Below are 20,425 nucleotides of genomic sequence, written 5' to 3' on the forward strand. Positions count from 1 at the left end.
GCATGAGTAATAAAATTGCTAGAGCAAGGCTGACAAAAATCTCAAGAAGTTGACTATTTTATTCATTATCTAAGTAGAGTCTTTCGTCATCTAACATTGTAGGTCTTTTTAAAAGATCTATAGGAATGTCCAGTAGGAGACTGGAAAAGTAAATGGTCTTTTTTTGCATTTTTAATTGAGATACAACTGACATATAACATTATATTAGTTTCAGCTGTACAACATAATGATTCGATATTTGTATACACTGTGAAATGCTCACAGTCTAGTTCACCGCCCTCATCACACACTACAAATCTACAAATTTTTTTTTGTGATGAAAACTTTTAAGATCTACTCTCTTAGCAGCTTTCAAATACACAATACAGTATTGTTAACTATAATCACCATGCTGTACATTATATCACCGGGACTTACCTATTTTATAACTAAAAGTTTGTACCTTTTGATAACCTTCACCCATTTCACCCAGCCCCTGCCTCTGGTGACTACCAATCTGCTCTCTGTATCTATGAGCTTGTTTTTGTTGCTGCTGTTGTTGTTTGCCAATAGTTCACACATAAGTGAGATTATATGGTATTTGTCTTTCTCTGACTTATTTCACTTAGCATAATGCCCTCAAGGCTTTATTCATGTTGTCACAAATGGGAGGATTTCTTCCTTTTTTATGGCTGAATAATACTCCATTGTGTGTGCATATATGTATGTATATGTGTGTGTGTGTGTGTGTGTGTGAATAAAATTTGTTTATCCAGTCATTCATAGATGGACACTTAGTTCATTTCCATGTCTTGGCTATTGTAAACAATCCTTCAATGAACATGGGGGTGCCTATACCTTCTTGAGTTAGTGTTTTTGTTTCCTTTGGATAAATACCCAGAGGCAGAATTGCTAGATCATATGGCAGTTCTATTTTTAATTTTTTGAGGAACCTCCATACTGTTTTCCATAGTGGCTGCACCAATTTACATTCCCACTAACAGCGCACATAGACATATAACGTAGAAAAGTGATGTAGATATATATAGAGTGATGTGGAATAAACTGTAAGATATGTTATTAAGTAAAAAGTAGAAGGAGCAGAACAATCAACATCCCATGTTCCCATTTGCCTAAACATAAAAGGTTATTTATAAATAAATGAGGTAATATATGCAACAACTACTTCTGAAGAAATTTACACCTGAAGCTGGTTCCAGTAAAGTAGAAAAGAGGTTTGTGTTTCATTGTACACTATTTTGTATTACCATCATTACCACTGTTTTTTGCAAAAACATTACCAAAAAAAAAATCATGGAATAAGGTCCTATCATGGTTGTAGAGGTAAACCTACTCTTGTCAACCTTTCTAAAACCAGAAAGTGAAGAAATCTGTTACCTGTAAACCACTATGTATTTTTGTCAGAATAAAACTGTAACTTGTTAATATATAAGCACACATACTTAAGCTTTCTATCCTTTGACCTTATCTGATAATACAAAACACACACACACACACACCCCACCCCCCCACACACAACTTACTCTCTTTGATGAAATCTCCATAGAAATAATCGGAACTGGATCCTGAAAAATTAAAAAGATACGTTTCCTTTTTAGGAATAAAAATATAGAAACATACCTTAGTGTGGTTATAAATTACCTGAAATCATACTAGGTATGTGAGTTGTTTGCTGCCAAGCAGTCTACAGCTTTCATTTTAGTAAATCAAAAGGAAAATACACTTAAATAAAATACAGCTTTCTTTTAAAATACATTTTCTAGTAGAGTAGGACAACATGTGGATGAGAAAAGTAGTGAATAATCTAAGCATCTTATAGTTTGTCTCTGGATTATAATTTTTGTGTTTGCATTTGAATATTACTCATGCTCTGGAAACTCAAATATCTTTGAATAAAATAATAAAGTCAGCGTGTTCTTTCTTATAAAGAAAGTTGAACCATTAGAAGTAAAACAGTTACGTCTTTGAATAGGTCTTACTGCCAATAAACCATGTGATCTTTCATTGTTTTAACCCAGGCCTACACAGAATACTTTTCTGTTAGAGTTCAATTTCCACGAACCCAGAATGCTTTGAAAAAGATGCACTGTCATCATCACTGTCTTAGAACTGCACCAGAGGAAGGATGAATCTACAGGATAGTTTGAGAGCCTATGTGCAATTCTAGGGAGGGTGACTGAGACGACAGTGTCTCTAAGGACACCACAAAGTCAGTCAATTCTGAAAGTGGAGACGCCATAGGCACGTGGGATCCGCTCTGTGGATAATTACCCTTCAAACAATTATTTTCTGAAAGAGAAAAACTGATCCTCTCTATTAAATTTTTAAAACTATTTTAAACTACAGAACCATATATGCAGGCATGCATTTATTCATTCAAAACACAATGCTTCTTAAGGGTTTATATGAACAAGACATTGTGATGAATGTGGTTAATATGAGAGCTATGATTCCTAATATGAAATGAAATCTTACAGAGGTCCAATACGCAAAATAAACAAAAGCATAGCTGCTCTGGATGAGATAAGAATGTGGTTAACTTTGTGCATAGCTATGGGGAATCTAATCTCCAGAAGAGCCAACGCGAAATAAACTGTTTCTCATCAAAAATGTTTTCATATACATTCATCACCTACATACACAATCTTCATTACTTGCAGATTGTGTTCTTGCACATTTGCTTACTTGCCAAAATTTAGTTGTAACTCCAATATCAATACTTGTGTTTCGCAGTCATTCACAGACATGTGTGTGCTCAGAATGGCAAAATCTCTGAGTTGCCCAACGTGTACATTCCCAGATAACGTCGGTCAAGGTGATACCCTGCCTTCTTGTTTCAGCTCTCATATCGTAAACAGGTATCCTTTTCATGGGCTATTTAGTGCCCCATTTTCATACTGTTGTGCTTTTTGTTAGTGACTGTGCTGATTAAAAGGCCCCTAAGCACAGTGCTGAAGTGCTGTCTTGTGTTCCTACGCTCCAAAAGACTGTGATGTGCCTTATGAAGAAAACATGTTTTAAATAAGCCTTGTTCAGGCATTAGTTATAGTGCTGTTAGCCATAAGTTCAACGTTAAGTAATCAACTATGTATACTAACTAAGGTGTCTTTAAACAGAAACACACATAAAACAAGGTTATGGATTGATAAGTTGACAAAAATGTCGTGACTAGAGACTCTCAGGAACTTAACCCTGTATCTCCCCTAGGAGCAATGATTATTAATTAATTCAGCGTTCAGGGTGACTTCAAAGACGGTAAGTGCCACAAATGTTGAGACTTACTGTGTGTGCGTGTGTGTCAATATGTACAATTGTTTGCGTCATGTCTAATCTTTCCATTATCGTTTTGTAGTTTTCTCTCTTTTAGTAAATTCTCTGTGTAAACTGCATGCCATAAAAAAGCAGTCTACTCATCATACCACAAAGTCCACAACATGAAATCTACTGCTATTTTTTAACTGTCTATATCGATAGTAAATTTGTTCAAGATGATACATTGCAATAATGATTCTAGAATTCACTTGTGGGACAAGTGTCATTTATGTCACAGTTCATATAATGAAATTCTTTTCATGCTCGGTAAATACTGGCCTCTTCATCTGAACAGTCTATGAGAATCAAATAGATGTATCAGAATTTTAAATCATTCTTCAATTCACTCTGAATTCACAATATACCTGTTAGAAAAAAACTGACGTAATGTTTTTCCTATTTATAACTCACTTGCAACTGTCTGTAATACATAAATGTTGGCTATATTTTTCACTAAAAATACCTTGAATATCTGAAGTTCTTCTAGAATTACTTCTTCCATTGATTCTGTTTCTTGGTTGTAAATCGTGATTACTTTCAGCACAATTCCATTATCTGTGAGAAAACAAAAGAGATAAACTAGAAGCTTTGTCACAATCTGGTTTTCAAACAATTAAAAACAATGGAGAGACCATAAATTCAAATAAGATTTGAAATCTAGATGTACAAAACATTTAATCATTGCTAGTGAAAACAATATGACTACTTACATATTCATATTCATTATTTCAAAAATTTGATTCAAAAATCTAGTTAAAGGTTCAGAAATCAAAATGTCTTTTGGAATTAATGAAATATAAGACAGATGGCAAATTATTCTAGCTTCTTCTGTGATGTATGATGAAAGAAAACTTTTTACCTAAAGCTACCTTCCCTGTAAGAAACTATACCTTTAATCTTATGGAACCTTCCAAGCAACACACTATGGAAATTTATATATATATAGATAGATAGATAGATAGGCCTATAGATAGAACATGTTTATATCTATATATACTTTATTTTTTCCTTCCAGTTTTAATGAGATATAATTTACATACAGCACTGTATAAGTTTAAGGTATACAGCATAATTATTTGACTTACATACATCCTGAAATGATTATTACAATAAGTGAACATCCATAATCTCACATAGACACAAAATAAAAAGAATTATTTTCCTTGTGATGAGAACTCTTAGAATTTACTCTCTTAAAAAGTTTCATGTATAACATACAGCACTGTTAAATTATATTAATCATGGTGTACATTATATCCTTAGTATTTATTTATCTCATAACTGGAAGTATGTATCTTTGACAACCTTCATCCAATTCTCCCACCCGTCACCTCCAGTAACCACAAATTTGGTTATGTACACTTTTAATAAAAATTTCAAGCATACACTATTGAGAGAATAGTATAATGAGTCCTCCTGTACAAACCATTTAGCTTCCATAATTATCAATAATTTTATAAATTTATATTCACCTTTTACAACTCCACGTTATTTTTATTATTCCTGATATTCTGAGCTTGTTATTTCCAATGAAAAATTTAATGAGACGCTAATTTGCTTGTAAGAAAGATTTGGTGTAGTGGCTAGAAATAACTTAGAGGAGAAAAAGCACGTTGGAGGTTCTGATTCAAGAGTTTCTATGGTATTTAAGCAATTTGTTTAAAAATTATGAAATCTTGTGGTTGGGTTAATAAAATTTGATTAAAATAAAACTAATAACAATTACCTGTATCATACATTAAAAGGAACAAAAATTATCATATCAAGCACACATTATAAATATCCCACAATTATATCAAGTAAAAAGCAAAGATGAAACTCAAATTATCAATTTGCAACCAGTGATTTTGCAATAAGGACTATACAGCATTAAAGCAAGTGTCTGGTAAATTTGGGGAAAAATAACTATTTTGTGGGGTTTTCCAATGCTGTACTCATCACACATTTATCAAATATGTTCTTTGTGCTGAAAAGCTGTGGTTCAATATAACAATATCTTTACGTTAAACATAGGTTACAAGAGAGTGTAAGTATATACCTGATATTTCTGGAATTCTCTCAAATAGCTTTGGTCAATCTAATAAACAAGTATTTCTGAAAACATTCTTCGACTTATATTATATGACTTCTCATTTAAAAATAACATACTTTTTTCTATGATTAATTTTATCAAATATTACTCTTGCTTATGGAATTCTTTTTTTTTTTTTTTTAAACTCTGTTGGACATCACTATAAGTGAATTCATGGCCAGGTAACTAACTTTGTTAAAGAAATCTGATGCTTTGTTGATCTTGAACCCACAGTGTAGAGCACATTACTAACCTCCTAAAATAAATGAATAAAATACAGCCTGCACCAGAGATCAATTTCTGGAAATCTGATGAATATCTCCTTACTTAAATCTTTGCTTTTTCAGAAAGCATGACTGGAAAAACTCAAGCACCAATATTAATACTATATCCTAATTCCTGATTTGGGCATATGCAATGTCTCTTTAGAAAATGTCAATGATTAAAGTTAAGTATGGTAGAATGTTTCCTCTTCTAAATAGGATCTGCTGTAGCAATTACTATGATGCATATGAAAAAAAAACCCGATCATTTTAAAGATTCTTTAAATGACTATATAATTTTAAAGTACTTGACAGAATTTGATACATATTACCCTGGATGCTAAAAGATTGCAAGTTCTCTTCCACAAGCTAGATCTAATGCACAGCATTAACTGAAATTACAAATTTATTTGAAATATTAACTTTTAGCATATTTATTACACTTTGTTTTATTAATGCAGGATATTATAGCTTTGGTCTAAAATTTTATCTCCATTATGTGTAATGCTTGGCTTGTTTGGGACACATGGTTGACTTCTGATGGGGCCTGATAAGCATAGTTGAGATTACAGATTTAGGTGAAATTACCTAAACTTCACCTAAAGATTGAAAAATCTTGAGACCTTGCTGAGCAGCCAAAGGTAGCAGTGGACCTGGGGGAGTAACAGGATATCCTTGTACGGTACCCTACTTCCTCTGTGAGCTCTTTTTGGAACCAACATTGTTTATTGTTTGTTAACATCAATTACTCGTTACTTTATGTATTCATTTGTTCAAATGTATTAAGTATTGACCATGTATCAGGAATTATGTGCAGTAACTACCCCAAATCTTCTCTTCCATTGCAGTAGACAGGTAGTATGTAAATGAGTCAATGGGTCAACCAGGGTTTTGTTGATAGGTGGGTTTTTTTTTAATGTAATAATGTTATTGATTTTAAGGTTCAATTTAAATGTCTCTCTGAGTACTCTCTAATCTCTTTACCTGTCCCAATGAACAAGACATCATATTGGCCATCCTCGGCTTCCACTCGATCCACTGCTATTTGTTTCAGGTTATACTTGCCATCTGTTTTCACCAGTATTGGTTTTTTATGGGCAGGTTTTATGGGCTGGTGCATAAGCGGATGGCTTCTTGCAAATCTGATGGCATCATCGGGGTAGTCTTTGGTGGTTCCGTACCTCCCTCCATTCACTTTGCTGGCACACTGAAATACAAACGGATGAGAGAATTTTTTTCCCCTGAAACCTAAGGAGCAAATTTATACTCAATTATGAAAAAAATTACAAAAACTGGGTATGTTCACTTAATCAACTGTGCATTTAGCAATATTTAGTAACCATATATTCTTCCTTACAGAAATAAAATCTGCATTAAAAATTGCATAGAGAGACCGAATTATTTCAAACATGCAGCAGTAGAAATAGACAGATAGTAGTGAAATACTGAAAAAGTAAAGTATATGTAATACTGGTATAGTCTGGAGGTAATACAAACGTATAACATTATAAATATTCTAATTATTTTTCCTGCTTCTAAAATTTATTTTTCATATTTGTAAATTAAATTTTAATTTGCTATGAACAATATATTGTTTATAGCAAAACAAAGAGACTCTTTATTGTGCTAAATCTTCCCCCCAAATTCAGAATCACAACCGCACAGCAGCTTTCCCATTATTGATACTATGATTGGTGATGGTTCCAGTTGGCTCACTGACTACAGAATTTTAGTGCTGTAACATTGAAACCTATTCGAATGCCATCGCTGTTGAATAAGGAAAAAACCCTCTCTGTTCTACTGTAATCTGTATGAATTTATATTATTTTTGTATGAATTAGACACAACAAATTGAGAAGACAAGAAATATTTGCCATAACATGTCTCAATTCTTAAATCACTGACTCTAACAATAAATGTTCAACGGTACCTAAGTTACTTCTTGGAATACCTTTAACTGCGTTGATTCATGCTTGTTATTAAGCGCTCCCTCATTTCACATATTTTCCTCCAGAACCAGCAGCAATTGCAATGATGACCTTGATAAAAATTTTCCACTTCAGAGTATAAATACAGTAGTTTAGTAATCAGATTCTGCAAAGAGGGCATTTTTAATGGTTTGTTTTAAAAATTTGGGCCATATTTCTTAATTTGGCATGAATTTTTCACTTGAGTGTACTTTCATGATATATAATTGGAAACATTTTGGACCAGCCTGGAAGCAGTTCAGTAACCAGTCACTTCCTCCAAATCTCCTTTAATACCATGTGGTTTCAAGAAGCATTTCCAGCAAAGCCACAGGAGTGGGTTTTCTCCATTTAAATTGTAATTTCAATCAATAGAGTGAAATAAAATATACTTTATGTCTTACTGGAAGTAATAATTTTAAGCTAGTGAGAGAGAGTGATTGAAATGGTAAAGCCTTACACTTGTTAACGTAGGTAAGCTTTGTTTCCACTTTGAATTTTGCCTCTGCAAAAATGGTTTCTACTCGACTTGCAAGCACTTGTGGAATCAGCCTAGTGTTGGGTTTTCACCAGCTGCTCGTAATAGTGTAGACCGTGACTTGCATGACAAGTTCAGTATTTGTTCTCCATGGACAGCAGATACAATGATGCTACACTTTCCCAACCTAGTTGTGTACGGGACATATGAGACAAAATCATCCTCATCATAATCATCATCGTGTGTGCAATTAAAAGCACAAGGTTTGAACGGCTAGTTAGGGAGAATCTTGGTAGTATCAGTTAAGAGGCGAATGGTGCAACTCCTTATTCTCTAGCAACACAGCTGTATTGTCACTTTTCTTCCACAAGGCCAGCAAGGATGGCAAATGGGGTGCTCCGAATTCTGAAGAGCCAGAGAAAAAGCTTCCTCTTGACACGTTAAAGTGAGAAGTAGGGAGAAAATGTGGCCTAGGGAACTGAGAGCCTGACTCAAATATTATAATAAAAATTTGGTAACATTCTCTTGCATGGAAATCACATGTGGCACTAATTCTTCTGAAGAGGCTGAGAGGAATATAATGCTCACTGGATATTTCTGTATTCACCAGTATCCTTAAAAATAAAATTTTAGTGAGAGCTACATAGATAGCTAAAATATCAACAATAATATATAGTCTATAATGCTAGATTATATTCTTTTCATTAAGTAACAAGCATACATGTTGATGTAAGAAGTAATATTTCTTTACCTTGCAAGTAATCAAGCATATTTTTAGGTACTGAATTTAACTATTTCATGCTAATTTAGTAAAGCATCTGAAACAATGAACAGAATATTACTAAAAGAATCTTTAAAAAATAAGAATACTTTGTTAAATGCCTAAACTTACAGAACCAGGTCTTGGATAAGGGACTTTTCCTTCATAGAGTGACCAGTGGTATTCAGGTCCTTCCTTATGTGCATATGGTCCATTAAAGGCTGCCCGGATACTGGACATGTGATAGACACATATAGCATGCCCTCTAAATATATTACTAAAAAAAAAAAAAAAAAGATAAGTTACTATTCTGGAACAGACTAGGAGATCACCTAGTCAAGCCCCGCAGACAACACAGATAAGGATGAAGTCTTTTGGATAAAAGACTTGCCATCTCTTAAGCATAGGATATTCTAGAGATATTAACTATTGCAATATTTCAAGTATGGAAACTCCAAAATTTACCATTTTTTGCGTATTTATTATAATAAATTGAAAATGACATTGTTAGAATCACAAAAGCAGTTGTGTCACTTCATTTTTTCCAGTTAAATCTTATTTTTTTTATTGAAATATAGTTGATTTACAATGCTGTGTTAGTTTCAGGTGTACAGCACAGTGATTCAGTTTTTCATATACACACACATACAAACATATATATATATATATATATATATATATATACACACATATTCTTTTTCAAATTCTTTTGTGTTTTTATATTTTTTATTAAGATTTGGCCTTAATATTTTAAAGATTCATTCCCAAGTTGAGGAAGGCTTTATCTCCTTGTACGTTGTCCTCTCTTCCAAGTAGACAGTGTTTTCCTATTCACCATGCTGTTAATATTGCTATAAATTTTATTCAAATTTTATTACTTCTCTTAGTGTATATGATTTGAAGAACAATTTAAAGTCTAAAGAAAATTTGGGGCTTTGTTTCATTCTTTAGCTTGGGGTCACAGAAACATTTATAAGCCTGCTGTATATTCCTTCCTTCAGGTCACTGAAAACAGTGCTACAGTGGAAAGGTTTACTGGGCTGCACCAGATTAATTTTGAGAAAAAGACTTACATTCTAAAAAACTCAGATTCTTTACCTGCAGAACTACTAGCAACTGAAATTATTTTTTTGATAAAAATTTCTACTTGTCGCAGATAAAGACAGTAGTTGACTAACTACAGCAAGCTTTATTGGGGACATAAGATTCTGCAAAAGGACATTTTAGAATGATTTGTTTTAAAGATCTGGCTGCATTTCTTAATTTGGCATAATCTGAATGAATTCTAACACTTCCCTAGCCTCCTTATTGTGAGAATTAAAATAATTAGTTTGGGAAAGTGCTTTGCAAAATTTTTTGTAAGTGTAACATTTCCTACATTCTGAGACACCTGTAGAACAGCAGTTATGTTACTGTCTGAGGACATCAATTCACACATCTTATAACACACCTTGAAGCAATTGGAAATGCCTGCAACAGTGAGAAAACCAGAGATAGTCTTCCAACTAACATGGCAATAAACCTTTGATCACCATGCTACGATATCAACCTTTACGTCAGGTAACAGCTGGCAAGCCTTTTGCTCACAATTATGTATAAATTGAACAGTCAAGATTGAAATTATGGAAGAAAATAATGTCTTGCCTTTGAAATCTCAGACAGATCCATTATGCTATCATTTATGAAAGCAGCTTATAAACTGATCATTATAACCCATAAAAAAATCTATACTGATTACCCTATAGTTTATATTTATCATATAAAGCCGTGGATTTATCATGCAGTGTATAAATTCTTCACTGGCATAAGGCAGAAGATGAAGTGTAAAAAGAAGTTAGGGATTTTCCATGGACTGTAATAGCTACCAATCTACATTAACATCTCCTTGCATCAAGGAATAACTGATAGCAAAACTGCTTCCATGTTTCTGTGATGAAGAAAAGATCTCCTTACAATAGCAGGATACTTACCGAAAGAGCTTTATTATTTTTTTTTTCAAAGTGACCGTAATAAACTACCTGCTGAAAAAGTAAACAAAAACTATGTGGAGAGATCCTAAGCAAACAAGGTATACATGACTATAGAACAGTTTAAGGCCAATGCAATGCAAATGAGGAATTGAGTAATACCATTCTTTTCCTGTCAAGAGAACTGAAGTATATTCTTTATTTCTCATTCCAGTCATATCATCTCCACTCTGCCTTATTTGCAAAGACACTCAGGAAATTATATGTATAAACTTTCAGCCAAAACTGATTCTAATAACATTTTTTCATTCATGTATCAACACACGAAATATTTGATTCATTTTTCCAGCAGTCTTCAATGGATACAAAATACAAAAGCATAAAAGAGAAAAATACTAGATCATAAGCCCTAAACTTGAGCACCTTTTTAAAATTTAAAACTCAGAGGGTAAATCATAAATGTGTGTTCTCTAAGAATCTACAAAGGACCAAGACAACCAGAGTAAAGGAGTGAGCGAGTGCTCTGTGATTAAGGAATCAAGGGGTGTTTCATGAAGACGGCAATTGACAAGTATTGGAAAAACTGATATAAATCAGCGTTAGAAGGGAAAGTAGATAAATAAAATCACAGTCACGGGGAAAGCAGAGACTGGGATTCTGACAAGGTATTATCTTGTCAAAAGCAGAGTTTGTGGGAATTTAGAGGAAAAACTTTCAATCCTGAATGGGGAATATTTGATAGAGAGCCTTGAAAGCCTGACTTGGACAACAGTATATGATGATTGAAAGAATTATCCTAGACTCTAAAGCATGGAACTAGTACCTTAAAAACTGTATGAGAAAAAAAAAATCATTCTGTTGTAGATCAGAGAGGGAAGAACTTAGGACATTGAGCATAGGAGGATTCTGGTACTTCAAACAAAAACAAATAAGGATCTGGATTGAGATTGTGGCTGTAAACATCAAAGTACAACTGCAAACACAGGAGAACGAAGAGTAATTGGTGACTTATAAAGTACAGAAAGTGAGAATAACTCATTGGTCAGTAGTATTTTCAGTTGCATATACAGTGAAGGGGTTTGGCATCCTTTGTTTCGTGATGTTGTGACTGGCCATATAAATTTCTCACCTGGTAGTGTTGAAGAGTCCAAATATCACTGGGTTCTTATGATCTCTGGTATGCAGCAAAAAAACATCCTCTGAAACATTAAAGACCATTATGTTACTTAATATGTTTAGCCCTCGCTGCATGTGAAGAAAATATATTGTCATAAAATAGTTTAGAACCCATGACAGATTTTAAGATATAAATTTCCATATACAGTCATATAACAATGACCAAATCACAACACAGTGAGATTGATGACTGTTCAAGATGACTGTGACCTGGGCCTCAAGGAGGAAACTAGAGGCGCCGACTCTAAACTAACAAGAGGGGTCTTTCTGTTCCCGCAACTCCCTTGTCCCCATACACGGACCTGGCCAAGATGAAAAGAATAGAAACTTGCTCCAAGTTAGATAGCAGTCAATTACTGCAGAAAGCAAATTTTCCATATGTGCTAGAAACACTGAGGGTTATACAAAGAAGCATATATTGAAGAGGAAAATTTAGCTCTCCCAATAATAGTTACCTAATTCATCAAAATACGTATCAATTCCATTCATTCCTGGTACTGAGCAAACCAGTCTAGCTTTGAGGAAAGTACTCCACTTGTTCACTAGGATTCTCTGTCCTCCTACATCGTTCTGTAAAAAACAGAAAGCAGGTACATGGGTACCCAGAGAACTTTTATCAACAACAGATTTTGTACCATTAAACCTGCAGATGGCAAGAGTTACAGTTCTTTTATTTAATGTGAAAATTTGAGCATAATCTTCAAATAATATTAAAGATGCAATGCCCCATAAACTTTTTCTTTAGGTTTGCACATTCTGCCTTGTCAGTGTACTTTCACCCTGGCCCATTAAATACGGTTTCCAGGTATTAAACAACGTTAGTAGAGAGTAGAGTACACTTTCCTAAATAAAGTAGTAAGCTTTATGATACAGTAACGTTTATTATTATTTTATTGATAAATAATCAGCTTATCTCAGAAGTACAGAAGCATCCACTTCTTTTTCTTATTTTAGGGAAAAAGGCTTGAAATACTCACACACAAGCACACATACACATAACAGGCATACATACTTGCACACATACATAAAATACGTGTGTGTGTATATGTGAATATATATACACACACATATATACTGAACATACGTATAAACATCTTCTTAAATTTATTCAAGTATCTTCTTAAATATCAAAATAACTTCACATTTATAACACTATCAGCATTCTCTCAATATACATGGCTACCGCAGTTGGTTCTGAATGTTCACAAAACAACCTATCTGATTATGCCCAACAAAACTATATATGTTTTCCCTACAGAATCAACCATCTGAATTGTTGAAACATGCTCATGTAAATTATTTAGAATGTGGATTAAAGAAACTGGCAAGAATTTGGTGAAATTAACTTTTTAAAATGGAGCTCAAACTTCTGTGTAGGAAGAAGTCTAGCCTAATTATAGGCCATTTCTTAGTAGGGCTTTGAAAATGGAGAAAATCACACAAAATGCAAAGCTCTTTTCAGATTAAACTTTCAGTAGATATGAAGTCTGAAGACTAGATAGTAAATACCAATTTTAGGGAGCCTAAGAGAATAGAAGAAAATATTTTACAGTAGAAACCTACTATAAAATGAACAAGGGCCTGACCATAAATTGCGAGTTAGGCAAGCTTAGTGAGAGAAGAAGGCGGTCCTCACCACGCAGAGTCGCCCCACTCTGGTGTAAATTGCCTGGGCATTGTTTTCTGCCTCCAGGGCCTTCTCCGTAAAAAAGAAATACACTTTGTTGTCATCTCGGTCTTCATTGTCAGGGATCATGTACGAACCTACAAATTTTGGTTCTAGAGAAGTAAAAAACAGATGAAAATGTAGTAACTATTACAACAAAGTAAGTTAATATAGTTCCCTTGAAATTTTGTACTAAACATTAAAATCATGTAGCTATCTCCATATTCTGTGCAAATCAACAAATTTTTTTTTTTTTTTTTTTTGCGGTACGCGGGCCTCTCTCTGTTGTGGCCTCTCCCTTTGCGGAGCACAGGCTCCGGATGCGCAGGCTCAGTGGCCATGGCTCACGGACCCAGCCGCTCCGCAGCATGTGGGATCTTCCCGGACCAGGGCACGAATCCGTGTCCCCTGCATCGGCAGGCGGACTCTCAACCATTGCGCCACCAGGGAAGCCCCAAATCAACAATTTTTAAGAAATGTTAGGGTACTTAAAATTTAACTGAGTTGGAGGGAAATAAATCAATTTCAAATAGCATACATTATAGACCTGAAATGAATTCAAAGAAGAACAGATTAAGAGCAGCATGATTATAATCTCCATGAATTTCCTCCCATGTATATATGGGAGGGACATATTAAAGTCAATATATGTAAAATATTTTAGTAAAGAAGTCTATCATTATTTTTTTAATTCATAAATTATCTATCAGTCCAGCTCATGGAAGACCAGTTTAAGTTTTAGTATTTGTAGTCAAAGGGATCTGAGGGAATGACCTTTGACTGATATGGAATGTCAAATATTTTAATGATAAAATGCTGCCAATAATGATTATGCACTCTAAAGCTTAATAAAAAGGCTGAAAATGATGAAACCACTCACTATAAAATGATTTTAGCCCCTAGATAGACCAATGTGCCAAAATATAAACATGAATCCTTACAAAGGATTCTATGTAAATGAAGGCCTAGGGACTCTCTTGGAATTTCATTTGTCTCTCAAGTACAATGTGATCCTATCAAAACAAGCAAAGCAAAGCAATCAATTCATGCAAAATTAAACCAACTGACAAGAGAAAACAAAGCAACTTACTGGATGAAAGGGGTTTTCACTTTTCATATATTGGTCTTGTTCATTTAAGTCCTGATTTCTAACTATTGCTATGAGGGTAATCTGGTTGTATACTAAAGCGGATCCCCTCTGCTATAAAATGATATACATATATCATATATAATATTTTAATTCGGGAATACTACTAAGGAAAAAACCCCTGGAATTTGTGGAAACTATAAATTACATTTGTATTGTTATCATTATCAAAAGGGCAAGTTTCCCATGAGCTCTAGACTTGCTTTCAGTTCTGATTTACATATGCTTTTCTCCTCAATCCTACCTTTCAACAGGCGCTCGTCATCGTGTTCAGTGCGGATATGAGCCAGTCGCCCCAGGCTCCTGAAAATGGCAGCGTCTCTGCCCCAGTAGTCACTGTAGAGTCCAGCAAACAATTCACTACCTGCATGAAAACATCAGATAAGTCAGTATTCGTTTCTGGGTCTGATGACAATGTATAAAACCACAATTACAATCAACATATCCAGGTTTCCCATGTATACGGCCTAACGAAACAGATACTACTGCTAAGAGCATATATGGTACAGTCAGACGGCCAGGGTTTGAATTGTGACTCTGCCACTTACTAGATGTGTGAACTTGGGCAAATTGCTTAATTTCTCTGCGCCTCAGTTTCCACATTTCCAAATAGGGGAATAGCACTCAGAAGTGTTGTTAAGAGTAAAGCATTTCGAAGAGTAGCTGGTATATACTAAGGCCTACATTAGTATTTGATAAATAACCTGGCTTCATGGTATTTTAATAAACTTATTTTAACCTTCATATCATCAGGGTATTAGTATTGGTATTGGTATTAGTATTAGGACTGGTATTATATGTGAGTCAGCTAACTCAAATTCTTCTTGTAGTACGAAACTGCTTCCATCAACATGATTTTAAGGCAGGAACCACAAAGTCCGACAAAGCTGTATATAATCCAATTAGTTGTCATCTAATTTGTTAAGTGTGTGGCTTATTTAGACAGAAATGACAGAAAGAGCTCATAATTTAATCAGGCAGTCAACAGAACGAATGAAGTAAGCTGCAACATGTGGCGAAGGCCACAGACTTAAATCAGACCAAGGAATACACAAACGTACGCAGGATCTCAAGCCATGGCAACATATCTTTGGGGTCAGCCAGAAAGACAGACGTTAAAATTGCTCACGAGAAGAGAAAAAACAATTAACAAAAAGAAAAATAACATAATGATATAACTAGACCTCCAGAAAGACCAAAACCTCTCAAGCACAGGAACTTGGGGTTCTCTTTTGTCGAACTGACAACAAAAGGTAACTGGTGTGCTCCTCAGTGAGTCCAGAAGGATTGCCTTGGGCATATGAGGCTCCAATCCTGTCCTGGGCTAAAATCTCTGGCCAAGAAGCAGATGATAGCAACAGATTGCTGGATATAGCAACCTCAATTTAGGGTGACAAAATTATTTTCTTAATGAGTGTCATGTAACTGTGGTCAGCTTTTAAAATATAGACATGATGAGTATACTAAAAGTATACTCAAAGTATTAATGCCTTTCTGTTAAATCTGGAATGTGTACATAGGTGTCCAAGTGGTATTTAAAGTCCTTTTTTAAAGAGAATTCAAATTAATTGGATTTCCAATTTAATAAATTTAACTGTATACTCAATTTTAGAATTAGAATTATTAAAGTTACAGGTATAAAAATTTGACCAAGTATCTAAACAGAATTAAACAAAACTTGAGTGTCATATTTATAAATGTTATTGATTAGATTTAAAAATTGTTTCAATATTTAGGAAGGGTTTTCTCTAAGGTAAGGTCTTTAAAACTTTCAAAAGCTTGAACAGATTAAATATATTTGTAAAGTTTAAAATTTGAGAAAGTAATCAACTGAGTTGTAAACAGGATCACTGTAAGAAGTTTATTTCCACCTTGAGATAACTAACAATTTTTCAAAAGTAAAGATGATTGCTTTTGTTAGATTTAGATTTAGAAAAAGAAAAGTGAGCTATAAATTGAATTTAAAAACAAGAAAACTAAGTTTTGATAAATGTTACTATAATAAACTATTCTTCATTTACAAAAAGACAAGTAATCATAAATGGTTTTTTTGGTTCACAGAACCCACTATGGATACTTAAAAACTATACAAGATACAAATAAATAAAATTCAGGTCCTTCGCAAAGGAATTCACTTTTAAACTATATATATTATAATAAGTGAGAAAGAGAGAGAGAGACAGGAGAGACAGAGGCAAATGTGGTAGAATATTAACAGCTGGTGGGCCAAGGTAAATGCTATAAATTTTTTATTCCTCTTTCAATTTTTCTTTGTATTTGAAAATTTTCAAGACAAAAAATTAAAAAAGAAGCTGTATTTGTTTAGTTCATCCTGTATATTCAATACATGCTGAATGAGAAATATGAAAAGGAAAATAACAAAAACTAAAAAATAAAGATGCTTTATATCCAGACTTAAGAAAATAAAATTTGGTAGAGAAGAGTTATATCAGAGCTCTTATTTAAGCATATTCTTTGAAACTAGAAGGGGGGAAGAACGACATAATTTGTATCAAATTCAATCAGCGCTGTCTTCACCAGAAGTTTTATATCCATGTGGAAAAAGAGTATTTTGGGATAAAATGTATTCAGTGGTTAGGGATATGAACCATATGTGGGGTTCAATCTGTACTACTTGAACATAGATAAAAGAGAGTCATGCTGAATTCATTAAAAGACCTTGGAGATCATCAACTCTATGGCAGAAATGAACGAGTTCACGCACAAAGGAGTTACTTGACTATTGAACCACCAGAGCAAGGGTTGTTCTGAAATTTTAAAAAGTTATTGTACTTGGTTATAGTTTCCATAAAAATATAAAGGCCATCTTACATGGATGGACCTGGAGATTTTCATGCTAAGTGAAGTAAGTCAGGCACAGAAAGAAATATCATGTGTTATCACTTACATGTGGAATCTAAAAAAAAAATGATACAAATGAACTTATTTACAAAACAGAAATAGACCCACAGACATAGGAAACAAACTTATGGTTACCAAAAGAGAAAGGGAGGGGTGGAATAAATTGGGAATCTGGGATTAATAGATACATACTTCTATACATAAAATGGATAAACAACAAGGATCTACTGTATAGCACAGGGAACTATTATCAATATCTTGTAATAACCTATAATGGAAAAGAATCTGAAAAAGAATATACTGATGTAAATCAACTATACTTCAATAAAATACAGTAATAAAATAAAAAGCCCATTTTGTAAAACTGTCCTAAACAGAATTTATTTTTCTAATATGGACTGGACTGAATGTTTAATTCATAATGGGTACAAAAAAAAGATTTCTTTAAAATTTCTTAAAATATTCACAGAACTTTTATATCTGAAAATATTACTTTGGAAAAATAATCTTTATTTTAGTTCACATCAATTTTCTTGCACTTATCCCAATCTGAACACTGTTTCCAAGTTCCACTTGTAATCAATTCTACAAATTTAACAAAAAAGTTCCCCTTGCAGCCACTAGATGGAGCCATATGATACCAAATAATATACATCCAGGGCAGGTTATCTGCGAAAAGGAAAAGATGATATAGTACCAATTTTACCCAATTTCCCTTTTTGTATCCAGATAAAAGAAAATGGTTTGTAAACAATTCAAATAATACAATATGAACTTTATGACTTAAACTTCAAAGAAGCTACTAGACAGGTGCTAAAAACTATATGCTATGTAAACTGAACCAAACGTGTTCCTGTTGGAAACATTAGCTTTTCCTCAGAAGGGAAAGACTGTCCTTTCATATTTTATTATCAGTGTGAAGAACAAAATAAATTTATAGTAATAGATAATAATGATGTTTGGTAAAATACTTTCCTAAGAAAAAATAAACACTTTAATGAAAAATAATGAGAATAAAGCTTTAGGCACAAAGTTAACTAATACTAATTAAATGAACAAAAATAATCAACATTATTATAATTGATATTATTTACGGCAAATACATAGTTTCTAGTTGAAAACTTTAAAATTATACCTGGTATAGAGACAACTTGTGAATCAATATTTTGGTATTGTATAGAGCAAAAAATAATATCTGCATAATTCATATTTTCACGGATTAAAAAATATTTCATACAAATAGTACAATATGTTTTAGATTTTCAATAATAACAGAACTACTCAAATTTTTAGTTTTCTATGTCTATACAGACATGATATTTAATAAATGTATTAGCTTCGTCACAAAGTTTACTGGTATCTATTTTGATATTCTGAATATAAATAACCAATTTGACTTGTATGCCATATGTTTCATTGTTATAGGCTTCTGATGGTAACTGATGTTATGTTAATGTTAGTTGGTTATCATTAAAAAATAAAACACATCTGCAGGGTATTTTGACAGGTGAATGCAACTTATCATTGTCATGTTCAACAATAGTCTCTGTGTACAGATACCAGAAGAGTGGAAACAATCCTGCACTGGAAATCTGGCAAACTAAGCCCCCAGCCCCAAACCTACTGCTTGTGGCAAAACTGTTCGGAATCTCACTGCCTTGGTTATTTGGACAATCAGAGAGGTGTACAAGTGATTTCCTGAGGTTGCCAAGCTTTTCTGTTCTCTCTGCTGCCCTTTTTCTGGTTTGTATGTTCTTTGCCTGGAATTCTGCACCTCCCCGCCTTCCCACTTCACCTCCCATTTACCTGGCCACGGCCCACTTTCTCCATGAAGCTTTCCCTGACCGAACCTGTGTTAGTTTAGTAGCTCCTAGTACCACCATAGCCCCCATGCCCATCATATTTCTCATCCTACTATAGTTTGTCTCCTGTGTTTGACATTATTCCTCACTAGAATGCAGACTTCTTGATGTGTCTTATTATATTCTTTTGTCACCAATATCCTGTAGAGCATCTGGAATACAGAAAATGCTCAATAAGCATTTGTTGAATCAAAGAATGGCATAATGAGTTAATTAACAAGTGAATAAATCTGAAACTTTTAGTGTTCAAATTTAAAAAAAAACTATGAAATGCAATAAAAACAAAAACCTCAGGATAAGATTCTGATTTTTCAAAAATGCTTCAGGGAGAAAATATCAAAAGAAAGAAAAAACTGTTGGCATTTATATGAATAGCAGAGTTCTTTGAGTTTTTGTTCCTCAAAAAGACTGTATTTAATAATTTAAATCCAGGAACACAGGGACTCTACCTTCTTCTAGTATTTGTCCCCAATAGTTTCAGCCGCAAAAGACTGTGTCTACTCTCAACTAGTTTGTAGGAAAGAAAATAAAACAATCATTTGACCTTGGCGATACAAAAACAAACCCATTGTGAATAATTCTAAGTTAAAATGCATGAGTAAAGTACTTTTCTACACAACTCCTTTTTTTACAATACAAACTCCAGTTGAAGTTTTAGTGAAACATACTTCATTGCCTTAATATTTTATCAACCTTATCAAGAGCTTAGTTCACAGATGGTATTATTAATCGATTAGAGTTTTTACTCACCATGTTGTAAATACAGATTTTAAGTGTTTAGTGAGAAAAATTCACAGTTTTTCATGCCCTTCTTATTTTCTTAAGTCTTGCTCAAGCATTTCTCCTATTTATGTTGTAAATGTCTACAAATCTGAATGTGAAACATGTTCGTTT

At 33.6% G+C, this 20,425-nt stretch overlaps 1 protein-coding gene across 3 annotated transcripts in view; it reads right to left on the reverse strand.

Annotated features, from left to right (window-relative positions):
* The window catches only part of SEMA3E (semaphorin 3E), a 568,411-nt gene that overhangs the window by 191,779 nt on the left and 356,207 nt on the right, over window positions 1–20,425 (reverse strand). For 2 of the 3 annotated variants that reach the window (XM_079932521.1, XM_079932523.1), the window contains 8 exons: window positions 15,052–15,171; window positions 13,631–13,773; window positions 12,450–12,564; window positions 11,948–12,017; window positions 8,984–9,128; window positions 6,631–6,853; window positions 3,776–3,867; window positions 1,524–1,565 (listed from right to left, as the gene is read on the reverse strand). In XM_079932521.1, coding sequence (XP_079788647.1) covers window positions 1,524–1,565; window positions 3,776–3,867; window positions 6,631–6,853; window positions 8,984–9,128; window positions 11,948–12,017; window positions 12,450–12,564; window positions 13,631–13,773; window positions 15,052–15,171 — 950 coding nt within the window. Of the gene's footprint in view, window positions 1–1,523; window positions 1,566–3,775; window positions 3,892–6,630; window positions 6,854–8,983; window positions 9,129–11,947; window positions 12,018–12,449; window positions 12,565–13,630; window positions 13,774–15,051; window positions 15,172–20,425 lie in introns of all 3 variants that reach the window. The other variant, XM_079932522.1, reaches the window with a different exon arrangement.

This window comes from Stenella coeruleoalba, assembly GCF_951394435.1.
Source record: "Stenella coeruleoalba genome assembly, chromosome: 9".
NCBI classification, from domain to species: domain Eukaryota; kingdom Metazoa; phylum Chordata; class Mammalia; order Artiodactyla; family Delphinidae; genus Stenella; species Stenella coeruleoalba.